Source organism: Schistocerca piceifrons, chromosome 2 (genome assembly GCF_021461385.2).
Source record: "Schistocerca piceifrons isolate TAMUIC-IGC-003096 chromosome 2, iqSchPice1.1, whole genome shotgun sequence".
NCBI lineage: Eukaryota > Metazoa > Arthropoda > Insecta > Orthoptera > Acrididae > Schistocerca > Schistocerca piceifrons.
In genome coordinates this window covers 1,015,939,247-1,015,954,754 of record NC_060139.1, presented here as the reverse complement: position 1 = coordinate 1,015,954,754, position 15,508 = coordinate 1,015,939,247, and the positions used below count along the sequence as shown (strand labels likewise).

Genomic DNA, 15,508 nt, shown 5'->3' with positions numbered 1-15,508 from the left:
CTCTAGCATCCCCCTTCCTTCCACACTGATTCTTCTGTGCGTTTCTCTTAAACTCCAGTCTACTCTTCATTCTTACAAAATGCTCTCTCTTTGCTACTAGCTAACCTATATCCTCCTATAACTCGTCTTCTGTTCCCTTCCCTACTACTATGTTTCAATCCCCCATGATTATTAGATATTCATCTCTCTTTACACACTCTAATTACCCGTTCAATTTCCTCACACACTCTTCGTACTTCTTCATCTCGGCATGGATAACTGAACAATTACTGTTGACACCGGTTTGCTGTCGATTCTGATGAGAATACTTCTATCATTTAAACGTTCACAGTAACTCAGTACTTTCCTACTCACAACGAATTCCACGTCCATCACGTCCGGCGCTGCTGCTGTTGAAATAAACCGATATTAGCGTGACTACAAAATCTTACCTTTTTTACAATACACTTTAGTGACATCCACTATTTCTAGATTGATGATTTGCATTTCTCTTTCCAGATTTTGTAGCTTCCCTGTAACACTCAGACTTCTGACATTCCACGCTATCGAACGAGGTAGCGCCGTGGTTCGCACACTGGACTCGCACTGGGGAGGACGTCGGTTCACAACCCACGTCCAGCCATCCTGATTTAGGTTTTCCGTGATTTCCCTAAATCGCTTCAGACAAATGCCAGGATCATTCCTTTGAAAAGGTACGGCCCACTTCCTTCCTCATCCTTACCTAATTCTACGGGACCGATGATCTCGCTGTTTGGTCCCCTCCTCCAAAGTAACCAACCAACCATTCCATGCTCCAACTCCTAGAATGTCATCCCGTCGTTGGTTATTGCATCATTTTCTCATGATCATCTCCCACTTGGCTGTCCCACCCGAAAAACTTCATGTGGGTGCTAGTCCAGAATCCTTTTCTAATGAAAACATCATCAAGATACTTACAGCCTATATATCGTATAGGTACACGTTATGTGTCTTTAATGTAGTGTTTTCCATTGCCTTCTGCATCCTCATGTCGACAACTGCTAATTATTCCGCCTTTTAGGGGTAGTTTGCTACCGCAATGGAAAGTGGTTGCTATGCTATGTTCGAGTTCAGTGTTAGCTGTGTGCTGCACGGTCACTTCGATTAAATATGTAGTCATAACGTTGCAAAGCGACGTGATACGAAACGAGCTTGTAGTGTCCGTTGTCGAGAAGGACAAACGTAGGAGCCTGCGGGGCAATACTGACCCTATGTCCTTTCTTAGAAGACAGCTTCTCGAAAGACGAACTTAGTTTACAGTTTTTGCAGACTTGAGTAAGTTTTTGACAGTGTTGATTCGACACTTTTTGACTCGAATATACTTTTTGACGTTCTGAAGATAGTAGGGGTAAAAAGGGAGCTAAATATAGTGACAGCTTGTACAGTCACCAGACAGCAGTTATAAGAATCTAGAGGCATGAAAGGGAGGCATGGGTGAGATGAGAGTGATACAGCGCTGTGCCCTAGCCCAATGGTATTCGATCTGTATATTGAGCAAGCAGTAAAGAAAACCAAAACAAAAAAAATTGGAGTAGGAATTAAAGTTCATAGAGAAACAACAAAAACTTATAGGTTTGCCAGCGACATTGTAATTCTGTCAGAGTCAGCAAAGGACTTGGGAGAACAGTTCAACGAAATGGACATCAACAAACACAAAACAGAGGCAGTGGATTGTTGTCGAAGTAAGGTGGTACAAATCGCTATAGGCTACAGCATTCATTCAGAGGTGAAGAGGCTTGCACAAGACAGTAGCAGGTAGGGCTTAGTAGCATGGAGAGCTGCATCAAACCAGTCTTCGGACTGAGGAACACAGCGACAATAGGGAAGGTAAATTCCTTTGTTTATTGGGAGACTTCCAGGGAAATGTAGTCGATCTTATCGACTGTGGTGCGGTGCTCTCTGGAGTCGTGAATATCGTCACCCCATTTAGGTACTTGGAACAAATACCTACAAAAAATCTTCTTTGACATTGTTCCACTATACATAATTTGTCTGTTTTCATAATCGATAAAAAAAATAGCAAACAGGCAGCTTAAATACGTAGTTCTTGCCAGACTTTCGACGTCTGTGACAGAAACATATACTGTGATGTGGTACACTGGTCAAACACGCTGCTTAACCTGAGTTTGCGATCTCACTCTAAAATGGCATTTTTCTTTAAATTCATTGTTCTCTGCTTCACTTTTCAGACACTGCGCATCGAACACGTGGAGCAGCATGATGCAGGGATGTACCAGTGTGTGGTCTCCAACAATGACGAGACTGCTCAAGGAACAGCACAGATCTCATTGGGAGGTAAGTCTACTGCAAACCATTGCTATATGTGTCATAGTGGTTTCCTTGTCAGTGTTAGTCTTACTATTAACCGCGGTCTCGTGTTAGCATTTTTACCCATATTCAAAACGTCCTGGGTCCTGAATTTGATCCCAACCTCTGCAAAAATTTTAATTAAAAGAGGTTATCACTGGTGGACGTGGTCTTCCGCTATAAAGAATCAGCATCGTGCTACGAACGACCGACAGACTTGCAGGCCACACTCATGCCCTTGAAGGTGGAAACTATCAAAGCGGAGGCACCCATAGAACAAAGGTGGAATAACCAAAGAAACTGTAACATTCTGCAAGTCAGAGCGTGGAATGTCAGAAGTTTTAATGTGGTAGGCAAGCTAGAAAATATGAAACGGGAAATGCAAATGGTCATTCTATAGTTGGGGGTCAGTGAAATGAAACAGAAAGAAGACAGGGATTTCTGGTTAAATCAACATTAAGTAAAAAGACAGTAGTAGAAAATGGTATAAGAGGAATTGGATTCGTTGCGAATGGGAAAGTAGGGCAGAAATTAGTTACTGTGAAGAGACCAGTGATAGGATTGTTCTCAGAAACGATGGCAGACCAAATCCAACAACATTCATTCAGGTGCATATGCCAATGTCTCAATAAGAAGATGAAGAGGTAGAGATAGTATGTAAGGATGATGAACGGGTAATTTAATATGTAAAGGGACATAAAAATCTACTAATAATGCTCATCGTGGTTTGGAACGCGTTGTTAAGCGAAGGAATAGGTCCGCTGTTGTTGTGTGATAAGTCCGCTGTTGTGTGGTAGGTCCGCTGTTGTCTTCTATCTAAATAAATGATGTTTTGGATAGGGTGGATAGCAACTTGAGGCTGTTTGCTGATGATGCTGTGGTGTACGGGAAGGTGTCGTCGTTGAGTGACTGTAGGAGGATACAAGATGACTTGGACAGGATTTATGATTGGTGTAAAGAATGGCAGCTAACTCTAAATATAGATAAATGTAAATTAATGCACATGAATAGGAAAAAGAATCCTGTAACGTTTGAATACTCCATTAGTAGTGTAGCGCTTGACACAGTCACATCGATTAAATATTTGGGCGTAACATTGCAGAGCGATACGAAGTGGGACAAGCATGTAATGGCAGTTGTGGGGAAGGCGGATGGTCGTCTTCGGTTCATTGGTAGAATTTTGGAAAGATGTGGTTCATCTGTAAAGGAGACCGCTTATAGAACGCTGGTGCGACCTATTCTTGAGTGCTGCTCGAGCGTTTGGCATCCCTACCAGGTCGGATTGAGGGAGGACATAGAAGCAATTCAGAGGCGGGCTGCTAGATTTGTTACTGGTAGGTTTGATCATCACGCGAGTGTTACTGAAATGCTTCAGGAACTCGGTTGGAGTCTCTAGAGGAAAGGAGGCGTTCTTTTCGTGAATCGCTACTGTGGAAATTTAGAGAACCAGCATTTGAGGCTGGCTGCAGTATAATTTTACTGCCGCCAGCTTACATTTGGCGGAAAGACAGCAAAGATAAGGTAAGAGAGATTAGGGCTCATACAGAGGCATATAAGCATATTCCCCTCGTTCTGTTTGGAAGAGGGAGAGAAGATGATAGTTGTGTTACGAGGGACCCTCCGCCACGCACCGTATGGTGGATTGCGGAGTATGTATGTAGACGTAGATGTAGAAATACTGCAAGCGAAACATCGTGCCAGCCACGGCACTCAGTGATTTTGACACCTGTTGACGATGGCCGCGACAGCTGTCAAAAGTTCGAGAGTTTTATTCGAAGTGACGCGGCTTGAAAACGTAGAAGATTTTACTAAATTTGACCTATGACAAGGGGCTGGCACAGGAGAGGATATCCTGGTAGTCATCTGACACACAAAACATTGGGACGAAGAAAGAAATTATGAGAGGAACACTGAAACATTTTAGGGATTTAGTTATGGGCATAGACGCCACTATATTGTGCGGTAGTGGGTGCTTAGTTATTCTAGGCAGTCGTTCCAGCCTGTGACCCTGAGCTGCATTCTGCCTGTGCAGATGCGGCGCCAGTGCTGGTGAAGACGTTCGGCGCGGCGACGCTGACGCCAGGTTCCGCGTGGTCTGCAGAGTGCGAGGCCGCTGGCTCCCCGCTGCCCTCCGTGTCCTGGCGGCGCGACGGCCACGCCCTCACCACCTCACAGCAGCACACACTGCAGGTCAGTCCCACATGGCCTGTTAAGTGCAACACCCGGCAACGCGGGGAATTTGATATAAATTCACTGGAAGCGAATATTTTGGCATCAGCTGTGTTAGGTCACCTATTAGTGAAATATGAAAACTTGTGCCGCACGGGAACTAAAATCTGGATATCCCCCTTATCGCGAGTGGTCGCTTTAACCACTTCGACTGTCTTCCTTCTAGCCTCTAGGCCGCCCTAAACTTCCATGTGTCACACTGTCTACTTCTCTATACCACGGTCCCATACATTCTGTGGCGTCACCGCCAGACACCACACTTGCTAGGTGGTAGCCTTTAAATCGGCCGCGGTCCGTTAGTATTCGTCGGACCCGCGTGTCGCCACTATCAGTGATTGCAGACCGAGCGCCGCCACACGGCAGGTCTAGTCTAGAGAGACTCCCTAGCACCCGCCCCAGTGGTACATCCGACTTTCCTAGCGTTGGTTCACTGTCTACATACGGTCTCATTTGCAGAGACGACAGTTTAGCACAGCCTTCACATACGTCATTTGCTATGACCTAGCAAGGCGCCATATTCAGCTACTATAATTACTTCAAGAATGTATTCTGAACAGATAATATTGTGAATCATGTACCATCAAGAGCGACGTTCGTCATTAATGGGTTAAAGTTAAGTATCAAACTAATTACGTCCTCTTTCTGAATTCTCATTCCTTGTAATGTTCGCCGGCCGAAGTGGCCGAGCGGTTCTAGGCACTACAGTCTGGAACCGTTCGACCGCTACGGTCGCAGGTTCGAATCCTGCCTCGCGTATGGATGTGTGTGATGTCCTTAGGTTAGTTAGGTTTAAGTAGTTCTAAGTTCTATGGGACTGATGACCTCAGAAATTAAGTCCCATAGTGCTTAGAGCCATTTGAACCTTGTCATGTTCCAGACCTCACGTCAGTATAGTTCTTTCCTCCTCACGCCCGCCTGCGTGAGATAAAACGCGTGCATTTCGGCCTCCACTCGTAACACGATGTTGGCTCTTTTCCTAACACAAAACATTCATCACTTCATGCTCGCAGCTTTATTCTGTATTCCCACACCGGTGAAAAGCATACTGTGAGTAATCGAGGCCCTTGATATTGTCATCTTGTCCGCGTCTCGGCATGTAACGTAGTGGTGATCACAAAGTTTCCATTAGAGGACCGTACAGTGCATAATAGGCATGCCAATCACACAAAATCGCAATGACCACTGTGGTAATCGTTCTAGCGACAGACCAGGTTGAAGGTACCAGTCTGGTGAAATATCGTGGCCTCCTGCTTGAAGAAGTCCGCAACTGCCTGCTACACATCCTCGTCCGATAGGAATCGTCGACCCTTCAAACCCTTTTTTTTCTTAAGGAACTGAAGGCGTGATAATCGCTTGGAGTGAGATGAGTAGTTTAGGGCGGGTGCTCCAATGTCTACCACTTGAGTTGGTGTAACTTCTGCATTACATCTGTCATACTGGGACGTGAATTATCATAAAGCAGCAGCACCTCTTATCGCACAGTTTCACGATGGTGGTTTCCGACAGACATGCTGCCCGTACACATTTTTCATTCTCCGATGAATGTGTACCGGTGTTTGTGCTTCTGGAACCAAGGAAACAGCACGTTGGTCCTGTTGGGGTGCTTTTCGTTATTACGTCGCCATAGTTTTCGTTTTAGTATTTATCTCGCGCAGGTCGGAAAGACACGAAAGCCGCACCAGTCCCTTGCTTACACGTCGGTGCTTATACACCCGCATAGCAGACGCGCTACGTTGCAGCAACGCCTTCAAACGGAATGTTTTTGATGGCCCCTTGTATTTATTTGCATGTCTCGGTGAACAGACGCTAATGACGCTTGTCAGATAGAATATCTATACCTAAAACAGCTTACGCCAAGATATTAGCAGTCAGCGAATTTATTTCGAATTAATTTCGTACGGCTGTCAATCATCGTTAATGTCTGTTCATATAGACATGCAGGTAAATATGAATGTTTGTCATAAGCTTTTCATCACATTCAAGCTGTGACCATGAAACTTGTTATTTGTCCTCGTCATATTCATCCTTCAATGCGACTCAGTATTCGCAACGAGTCCGCAGCTCGTGGTCGTGTGGTAGCGTTCTCGCTTCCCACGCCCGGGTTTCCGGGTTCGATTCCCGGCGGGGTCAGGGATTTTCTCTGCCTCGTGATGAATGGGTGTTGTGTGCTGTCCTTAGGTTAGTTAGGTTTAAGTAGTTCTAAGTTCTAGGGGACTGTTGACCATAGATGTTAAGTCCCATAGTGCTCAGAGCCATTTGAACCATTCGCAACGATGAAACTGAGACTTTGCTTGTAGAATACAATATTTTGGCTCAATACACCGTGTTATGTTGAAAAATAACACAAACATTCGACCTAGTACATCAAAGCATTTGTCAAATGGAATAACTGCAGATGGGCTGCTATATGCTGTCAAGTCACTGGTGCCCGCAGTATCAGCATATATGAGCATATTGTAAGAAAATGAAACACTTACAGTCGTCCTTACGATGTCATCTATTGTGTAGCTACACAATAAATGACATCTTAAGGACGACTGTGTTTCAATGTCTTACAAAAGTGAACGACCGTAGTCCTGCAGGCCTCCAGCCACAGGGATGGATGTACGAAAATTATATATGAGCATACGTTGACTTCGCATTCGACGTCTCTCTTCAACCTCGTGATCGCAGGTTCCCACATCTCTCTTACCTGCAGACCGCTGCCTCTGCTGAGAGTGTTGGCAGTATTTTTTTTTTTTTATTTCAATGGCATCTGTAATTACATTGCCCAAGAAGCTTTTGGGGTGAGTCACGAGAGAGGGTGTCACCAAATTTAATCCTGTACCAGTTGCTCAGAGCAGTGTTCCGCAATCTTTTATTAGTCGCTGTACACCCTCCAAGCTGTTCACCACCCTGCTGGAGCAAATGTAATCTCAATGGACTGCTCACTTGCTCGAACGACAATTGACAGGAGCTACCTGAGACATAAAATATCATTGCCCCCGGTAAAAGAGAACTGCAATAGAGTCGCAGGTCAGCGCAGTCTCTGCCGCAATTGCAGTCGCTCACTGCTACAGTGTAGTTGTAGTCTGTCGCTGGTATAACGCAGTTTACACTTAGTAGATGTTAAAGTCACAGTGCAGAACTAATTGCAAAATTTTATTATATGGAACAGAATAATAATTGTGATCAGCCGCAGAGCTAAATGATACCATGGAACGAGATGATGTTGAACAAATAAATAATTGTTAATATAATGAAAAATCAAGTGTAATTAACTCAACCATCTATTGTAAGGTAAATTTTATCATTTTTACTGGCATGCGTGTAGTTAAGCCACTTGTCTGACATGTTTGTATGAATTTGTTTCAATCTTTTCTTTTGTGATTCATCTACACCAGTTGACCCAGATTTGTAATATATTCAATTTTCCCGTGTAACGAATTGTAGATATTTATCAATTACGTAAAAACTTTTTCAGCATATAATTGTTTTTAACCAGTCAACTATAAAACTGTAATTTCCCCTCAAGTCATTGCCAGTCCCGATCCAGTCATTTATCTAAATTAAAATATTCGAGAATTTTTGTCAGGTCATAGTCATGTGTTCTTTAGTAATCAGACGAGCAGCTGTGCAGCTGTGTCACTAACAAGGGAACCTCCCCATCGCACCCCCCTCAGATTTAGTTATAAGTTGGCACAGTGGATAGGCCTTTGAAAAACTGAACACAGAGCAATCGAGAAAACAGGAAGAAGTTGTGTGGAACTACGAAAAAAATAAGTAAAATATACAAACTGAGTAGTCCATGGATAAGCAACATCATGGAGAATGAAAGCTCAAGAGCGCCGTGGTCCCGTGGTTAGCGAGAGCAGCTGCGGTACGAGAGGTCCTTGGTTCAAGTCTTCCCTCGACTGAAAATTTTACTTTCTTTATTATCGCAAAGTTATGATCTGTCCGTTCGTTCATTGACGTCTCTGTTCACTGTAATAAGTTTAGTGTCTGTGTTTTGTGACCGCACCGCAAAACCGTGCGATTAGTAGACGAAAGGACATGCCTATCTAATGGGAACGAAAAACATTTGATCGCAAGGTCATAGGTCAACCGAGTCTTCCACAAGAAAACACGTCTGGTATATTCTATACGACACTGGTGACGGCATGTGCGTCACATGACAAGAATATGTTGTCGACCCACCTAACTTGTACACTTAGAGAATGGGTAAAAAGATTATTCTACCTTGCCAGATTTAGGTTTTCTTGTGGATGTGATAATCACTCCCAAAAAAGTGATGAAAACATAAGAGTTTGTCACATAAACTGAAAATAAAAAATTAAACTTTTTACTCGAGGGAAGACCTGAACCTAGGAGCTCTCCTTCCGTAGCTGCTCTTGCTAACCACGAGACCACGGCGCTCCTTAACTCCCATTGTCCTTGATGTTGCTTATCTTCGCATGGACTACTCAGTAAGTATACTTTACTTACTTTTTTCATAGTTCCACACAACTTCTTCCTGTTTTCTCGATTGATCTGTGTTCAGTTTTTCAAGGCCTATCCACTGTGCCAATTTAAAACTAAATCTGAGAGGGGGGAGTGGGGGTGCGATGGGGAGGTTTCCTTGTAAGTAAAGTCAGTTTTGCTAGTAATTCATATCTCAGACAAATGTTATCCAATATTAGTAGATAGGCCAGCATTGCACTAAGCTGTGCCATTTACGAGCAGATATATAGACAGCGATATCCGGCGAAACCATCACGAGGTAAGAATTTTTCAGATTGATTTCACAGGGCCATGACGAGCGCTGCTTACGTCAAAATTTATCAGTTTTTCAAAAGTTAAGATTTATCAGTTTTCATACGTCAGAATGTAATCATCCAAATTTAATTATTTTTTATTTTTTATTTATATGGGAAGTTTACAACCCATGTGGGCCTAGGCTCAACATGACACACCACAATGTCTGTCCCTTCAAAACTGTGTGAATCTTAATATAAGTACGACTTACTACGCTGTTAAATGATCATTTATTACTATTATTATTATGAAACAGGAAGAAACTCATGCTCATATTAATAACTGAACTTTAATTCACTGTAAAAAAGAGACATTTCCAATACGAATTTTAAACTAAGTGACTACTCATATCTTCAGTGTGATACTGGAACCTTCTTACCTACACAGAGACGGCTGATTCGTGGTGCAAAGGTGAATTTGTGTCTCCTCTTTCTCTCTCTCTCTCTCTTTCTGATGTTTCTATTTGAGTCAACCATGAGAAGCCCAGTTCACACCAATATGTAGCTGAAAATGGTAATGACACATTAATGATTATTTCCATCTACGAGATAGTTGAGTATTCAGTGCTTGTTGACAACTAAAATTTATCCAAAGGCACTACAAAAAAATTTTCTTTCAATGTTCTGTCTGCTTTTAAATCTGCCAGTTTCTCTTGTATGCGTAAACCTAAATTATTCCGAAGATATTTAGAATCTACGAATGGACTACGAACCCAGTCAAAATCTTCATCATTCTTCCCAAAATATGTTCCGAAATTCTAGTGCAAGACTACTAAACGTTCCTTAATTAAGTCCATCAACATCTTATTATCGGCAGTAAGGGACCATGCGGTTGAGAACAACTTAACAACTTACACGATCCATATTCAATTGTTTGTATCCACAAATTTAACTTACTAATAAATCATTGAATATTATACGTATAAGAATTCAAGTGTACGAAAATATCGGAAAGATATGACAATTTAGAAAGTCATTCATCATCTGCAAATATATCCGCTTACTGATGCCCATCAGTAGTCGAAAAGTGAAGTACCTCATCTCTAAGTTAAAACATTCAAATTAACACTTTACACCGAGATAACTATTCGCACTACTGCAGAGCACATCTGTGATAAAACCGAACTGAAATACTCAATGGAAACACCAGGTTGGAAGAACAACAATATTGTTGAATTGAAATACTGCATTCTTATCGGACAATGTGTGGATCCCTTGATGGCGAAAGAAAAGAGGAATAAAGTTTAAGAAGCGGTTACAAACTGGAAGAAATATCAGAACAAGGTAATAAAAATAATAAGTCGTAAATAAGAATGGGGCACACTATATTAACGTTTCGCTCCATGGGCCTAGAAGGCTTCGCAGTATTGAACTATAGCGTTGTGGTGTGCCAGATTATTTGAGCCTGCAGCGCACCAGAAATTAATCCATACCACATGCACTTTCAGAGGCGCAAAACGGGGTGCAAGCCCTTGTTAATTCCATAGCTCGCCTCATTCCAACGAACAGCTGTGTCCTTAGAATTTCTAACACATCGAGTAGGCCCTTTAACACTATTTGCTAATTTACATCGATGTCTCATGCTGTGCCGTTACAGATAAATATGTAAACCAATAGCAAGAAAAGCGTTTCTGGATAGAGGGATATATCGAATATGAATTTATATGATAGAAAGTCTTTTATGTTAGTGTTTGATTAAAGTGTAACCTTGTAAAGACGTGAAATATGGACGATAAACAATGCAGGCAAGAAGAAATTAGCAGCTTTCGAAATGTGGTGTTACAGACTACGGCAGAAGACACAAGGGGTAGAACTAGATACTGTACCAGACGAGGATGTACTGGATCGAGTCGGGAATGTAAGGTCTTCATGGCATATGGAATAGGGTAATAGGACATATCGTAATGCATTGAAGAATACAGTTTTAAACATCGCTGTTTCTCAGCAACCGTGTAGAATTTTCAAACATAGCAATTATACAACCATCCGGTTAGAAATAACTGTTTGGTACAACTGTCCTACTTTTCGACACCTACTAAGGGTGTCATCATCGCAATGAAGTTTTGAGAAGCCGTAAAATTACATTGCGAGAAAGCAATGGTGAGAATTTAGAGCAGCTATGCTCAAATCTGAAATAAAATACTTTGCAGCTTTGTCACGTAAGCCTAGCTAGGAATAACATATGGCTCTAGTAAGCTCGAAATAACATGCGATGCGAGTCAGACGTTAAGCTAGGCATACATGACAAGGCATGAACGTATTTTATTTTATTTTCGACTTGAGCATAGCTGCACTAAATTCTGACCATTGCTTTCTCGCAATGTAATTTTACGGTTTCTTAAAATTTCATTCTGATAAAGACACGATTAGTAGGTATCGAAACCTAGGTCAACAGTACCATCAAGAAACAGCTAATTTGGTACTGGAAATAACTCGTGAGGAAAGTAAAAGTTGTAAAGGCCAAGCATCGACTACAGTAAGTAGGTTGAATTGGGTGTAGGCTGTAGTAGTTATTCTAAGATGAAGATGCAGGACAGTCTATCATGGAGAGCTGCATCGAATCATCTTCGGACTGAGGGTGTAGCAAATCACGATCACTACTGACATATGCCCGCATCTCGTGGTCGTGCGGTAGCGTTCTCGCTTCCCACGCTCGGGTTCCCGGGTCCGATTCCCGGCGGGGTCAGGGATTTTCTCTGCCTCGTGATGGCTGGGTGTTGTGTGCTGTCCTTAGATTAGTTAGGTTTAAGTAGTTCTAAGTTCTAGGGGACTGATGACCATAGATGTTAAGTCCCATAGTGCTCAGAGCCAACCAACTACTGACATAAAGGTTTTTAAAGTATCGTACAAGTACATAACGTAAAAAATATACAGTGGCTTTCTTCTGGGTCTACTGATAGGTTTTAGCTGTGTGGAGTCACTTATATTTTGTATATTCGTCATGCTGTTCACTGAACAGGACGTCATAATTTTAAAATATCGTTGTTATGTTTGGTATCTTGCGGCGAAAGGAGCGGGAAAATTATTGTAATAAGTTAATACGGGAGAGGTGGCAGGTTAGCCGAGAGCGCTAATGCGCTGCTTCCTGGACTCGGGTAGGCGCACCGGCCCCGGTTCGAATCCGCCCGAGGACTTAACGACGGAGACCGGTGTGCCGGCCAGTCTGGATGTGGTTTTTAGGCGGTTTTCCGCATCCCACTAGGTGAATACTTGGCTGGTCCCCACGTCCCGCCTCAGTTACTCGGCTCGCAGACATCTGACCACATTCGCACTATTCCATGGATTACACTAGACACAGACAGTTCCGTCCCCAGGGAGTACGGGGTGGCGGCAGGAGGGGCATCTGGCCACCCCTTAAATTCACCTTGCCACATCCGATTAACCATGCCGACCCTGCGTCATTGCGGGAAAAAGCACAAGCAAAAGAAGGAAAGATAGAAAGAAAGTTGATACGGGAGGGGGGTGGGTCGTGACCAACTGATATCTATCGTTTCTTGCACAGTTCGCTATGATTAGTGCTCATCGGTGAATGAAGCGTGGGACCCAGTTTTCCTCCTGCTGGACGCAAGCCGCGCGACGAAAGTTACTCGCCGGCAGCGCTCGCGCCAAGAGTTATAGGTGCAGGATTTGAACTCGAAGAGTTGGCAGCCAGGATAGGGCAAGTACCCATCCCCTGTGTTGATGTTGTCAGGATGTTTTATTATTTGTATAGCTTCTCAGACCTTGCGTTTCGTCAGATCCGCGTGCTTGGCCTTAGGCGGGTTTCGTTACATTTTATTTCCTTGCCACAGCCGTGTCGGCGTTCGGGGACAGGAGAGTTACCGTGCTGCCCCAGACGAATGTAGTGCTCATGTTCTCGAATGCGTCTTGCTATCTCACCGATGTACACACACCAAAAAAGTTTGGCATCACACCGGTTCCCAGAACTCCCCAACTGTGGATATTGTATCACAGGCACAGTCCCTTTGACTGTTCAGAGATGTCACTAAACCCGCCCAAAAATGTAAACAACCATGAATGAGCCGCACCTATTACACTGAGGGGGTCCGACAGCCGATCACTTCCAGTCATTCCACCAGGAGGGAGGTACACGACTCGTGTTGCCTGTAGTTCAACCATGCCTACACTGTCAATACTGCGGTTCGATCAGTTCCACATTGTAACTTTGTGCCAGGATGGGCTCTTAACAAGGAAAGTGTCCATGCGTCTCGGCGGGAACCAAAGCGCTGTTGTTCGGACATGGAGGAGATACAGAGAGACAGGAACTCGCTCAGGCAGCCCAAGGGTTACTACTGCAGTGGATGATCGCTACACAGGGATTATGGCTCGGTGAAACCCTGACAGGAACGCCACCATGTTAAATAATTCTAATAATTCTTTTCGTGCAGCCACAGAACGTCGTGTTACTACTCAAGGTGTGCGCAATAGGCTGCATGATGCGCAACATTACTCCCGACTTCCATGGCGAGGTCCATCTTTGCAGCCACGACACCATGCAGCCCAAAAACAAGCCGAATGGACCGCTCAGGACTGGCATCACGTTCTCTTCACCGATTAATGTCGTATATGCCTGCAACCAGACAATCGTCGGAGACGTGTTTGGAGGCAACCCGGTCAGGCTGAACACCTTGGACACACTATCCAGCGAGGTTTCCTGATGTTTCGGAGTGGCAATAATGTGGAGTCGACGTTCGCCGCTGGTGGTCTTGGGCGCCGTAACGGCTGTAGGATACGTGAATGCCATCCTCCGACCGATAATGTAACCATATCGGCAGCATACTGGCGAGGCATTAGTCTTCATTGACGCCAATTCGCGTCTCCATCGTGCACATCTTGTGCATGACTTTCTTCAGCACAACGATATCGCTCGACTAGAGTGGCCAGCGTGTTCTCCATACATGAACCCTATCGAATATGCCTGGGATAGATTTAAAATGGCTCTTTATGGACGACGTGACCCACCAACCACTCTGAGGGATCTATGCCGAATCGCCGTTGAGGAGTGGGATAATCTGGACCAACAGTGCCTTGATGGATTTGTGGATAGCATGCCACGACTAATACAGGCATGCAAGGGGACGTGATACTGGGTATTAGAGGTACCTGTGTGTACAGCAATCTGGACCACCACCTCTGAAGGTCTCGCTGTATGATGGTACAACATGCACTGTGTGGTTTTCATGAGCAATCACAAGGGCGGAAATGATGTTTATGTTGATCTCTGTTCCAATTTTCTGTACAGGTTCCGGAACTCTCGGAACTCTGTATATTTCTCCACGCTGACATTCCACCTTGTACTCACCTCCAGTATGTAAAGCATCTTTCTTCCCATTCGTGATGTTAGCACTTACCGGATCTTGCAGCTTCTGTGGTAGACAGGCTGGACACCAACACAGCGAAGGATTTTACTGATCTGGTCAGCTACATTTTTCACGTAAGGTAACTACGTTGTTGGATTCAGGCTACCGATTTTTTGCCTATTCTGCTTTCTTTTGTTTGTTTTCATGGCTGTTTGGATCGATTTATGGTTGTAGCCACTGGTCAAGAACACTGTACGCAGCCTTTTGACCTCATTTGTTATGTTCTTAGCGTCGCTTAGGCGCTGTACACGAATGGCCGAAGAACGGATAAGTGAGTTGTTCTGCGCTGGGTGATGGATATATTAGCTATGCAAATACCTGTCTGTGTGTGTAGGCTTCCGATATACTCTGTATTGTAGTGTGCTGTGCGGTTTCCTGTACAATTCCACGTCCAGGAATGAAATTACGCCATTCTTTTCTACCTCGAGTGTTAATTGTCTCTTCCAGTACATTTTATTTAAATATTCGTCAAACCTGTGTAGGTTCGTTTCACGATGACGCCATACAGCCAACGTATCGTCCACGTATCTGAACCGATATGGTGGGCGTAAAGGAGCGAAACAAATTGCGGTTGCTTCAAAAGCCTCCATGAATATATCTGCTGCTAGCGGACATAAGGGAGGCCCAATTCATACGCTGTCTGTTTACTCGTAGTAATTTCCTTACATTTTAAGTATGTTGAAGATTAATATAACTCACCGAGGTCGCATCGTCCCTCTTCGACCAGAAATTACTCTGTGCATGTAAACTGTTTTATAATAAAAGCTATCCTTTAAATTAAAGCGGTATCTGACGATAAACGTTGAAAGGGGGAGGAAACTT

General features: G+C 43.7%; 1 protein-coding gene across 1 annotated transcript in view; it reads left to right on the top strand.

The window, feature by feature from the left end:
- Positions 1-15,508, top strand: part of LOC124776081 (Down syndrome cell adhesion molecule-like protein Dscam2) — a 197,595-nt gene that overhangs the window by 7,467 nt on the left and 174,620 nt on the right. The window contains exons 2-4 of the mRNA XM_047250924.1: positions 2,208-2,313; positions 4,358-4,515; positions 7,419-7,569. Coding sequence (XP_047106880.1) covers positions 2,208-2,313; positions 4,358-4,515; positions 7,419-7,569 — 415 coding nt within the window. The remainder of the gene's footprint in view (positions 1-2,207; positions 2,314-4,357; positions 4,516-7,418; positions 7,570-15,508) is intronic.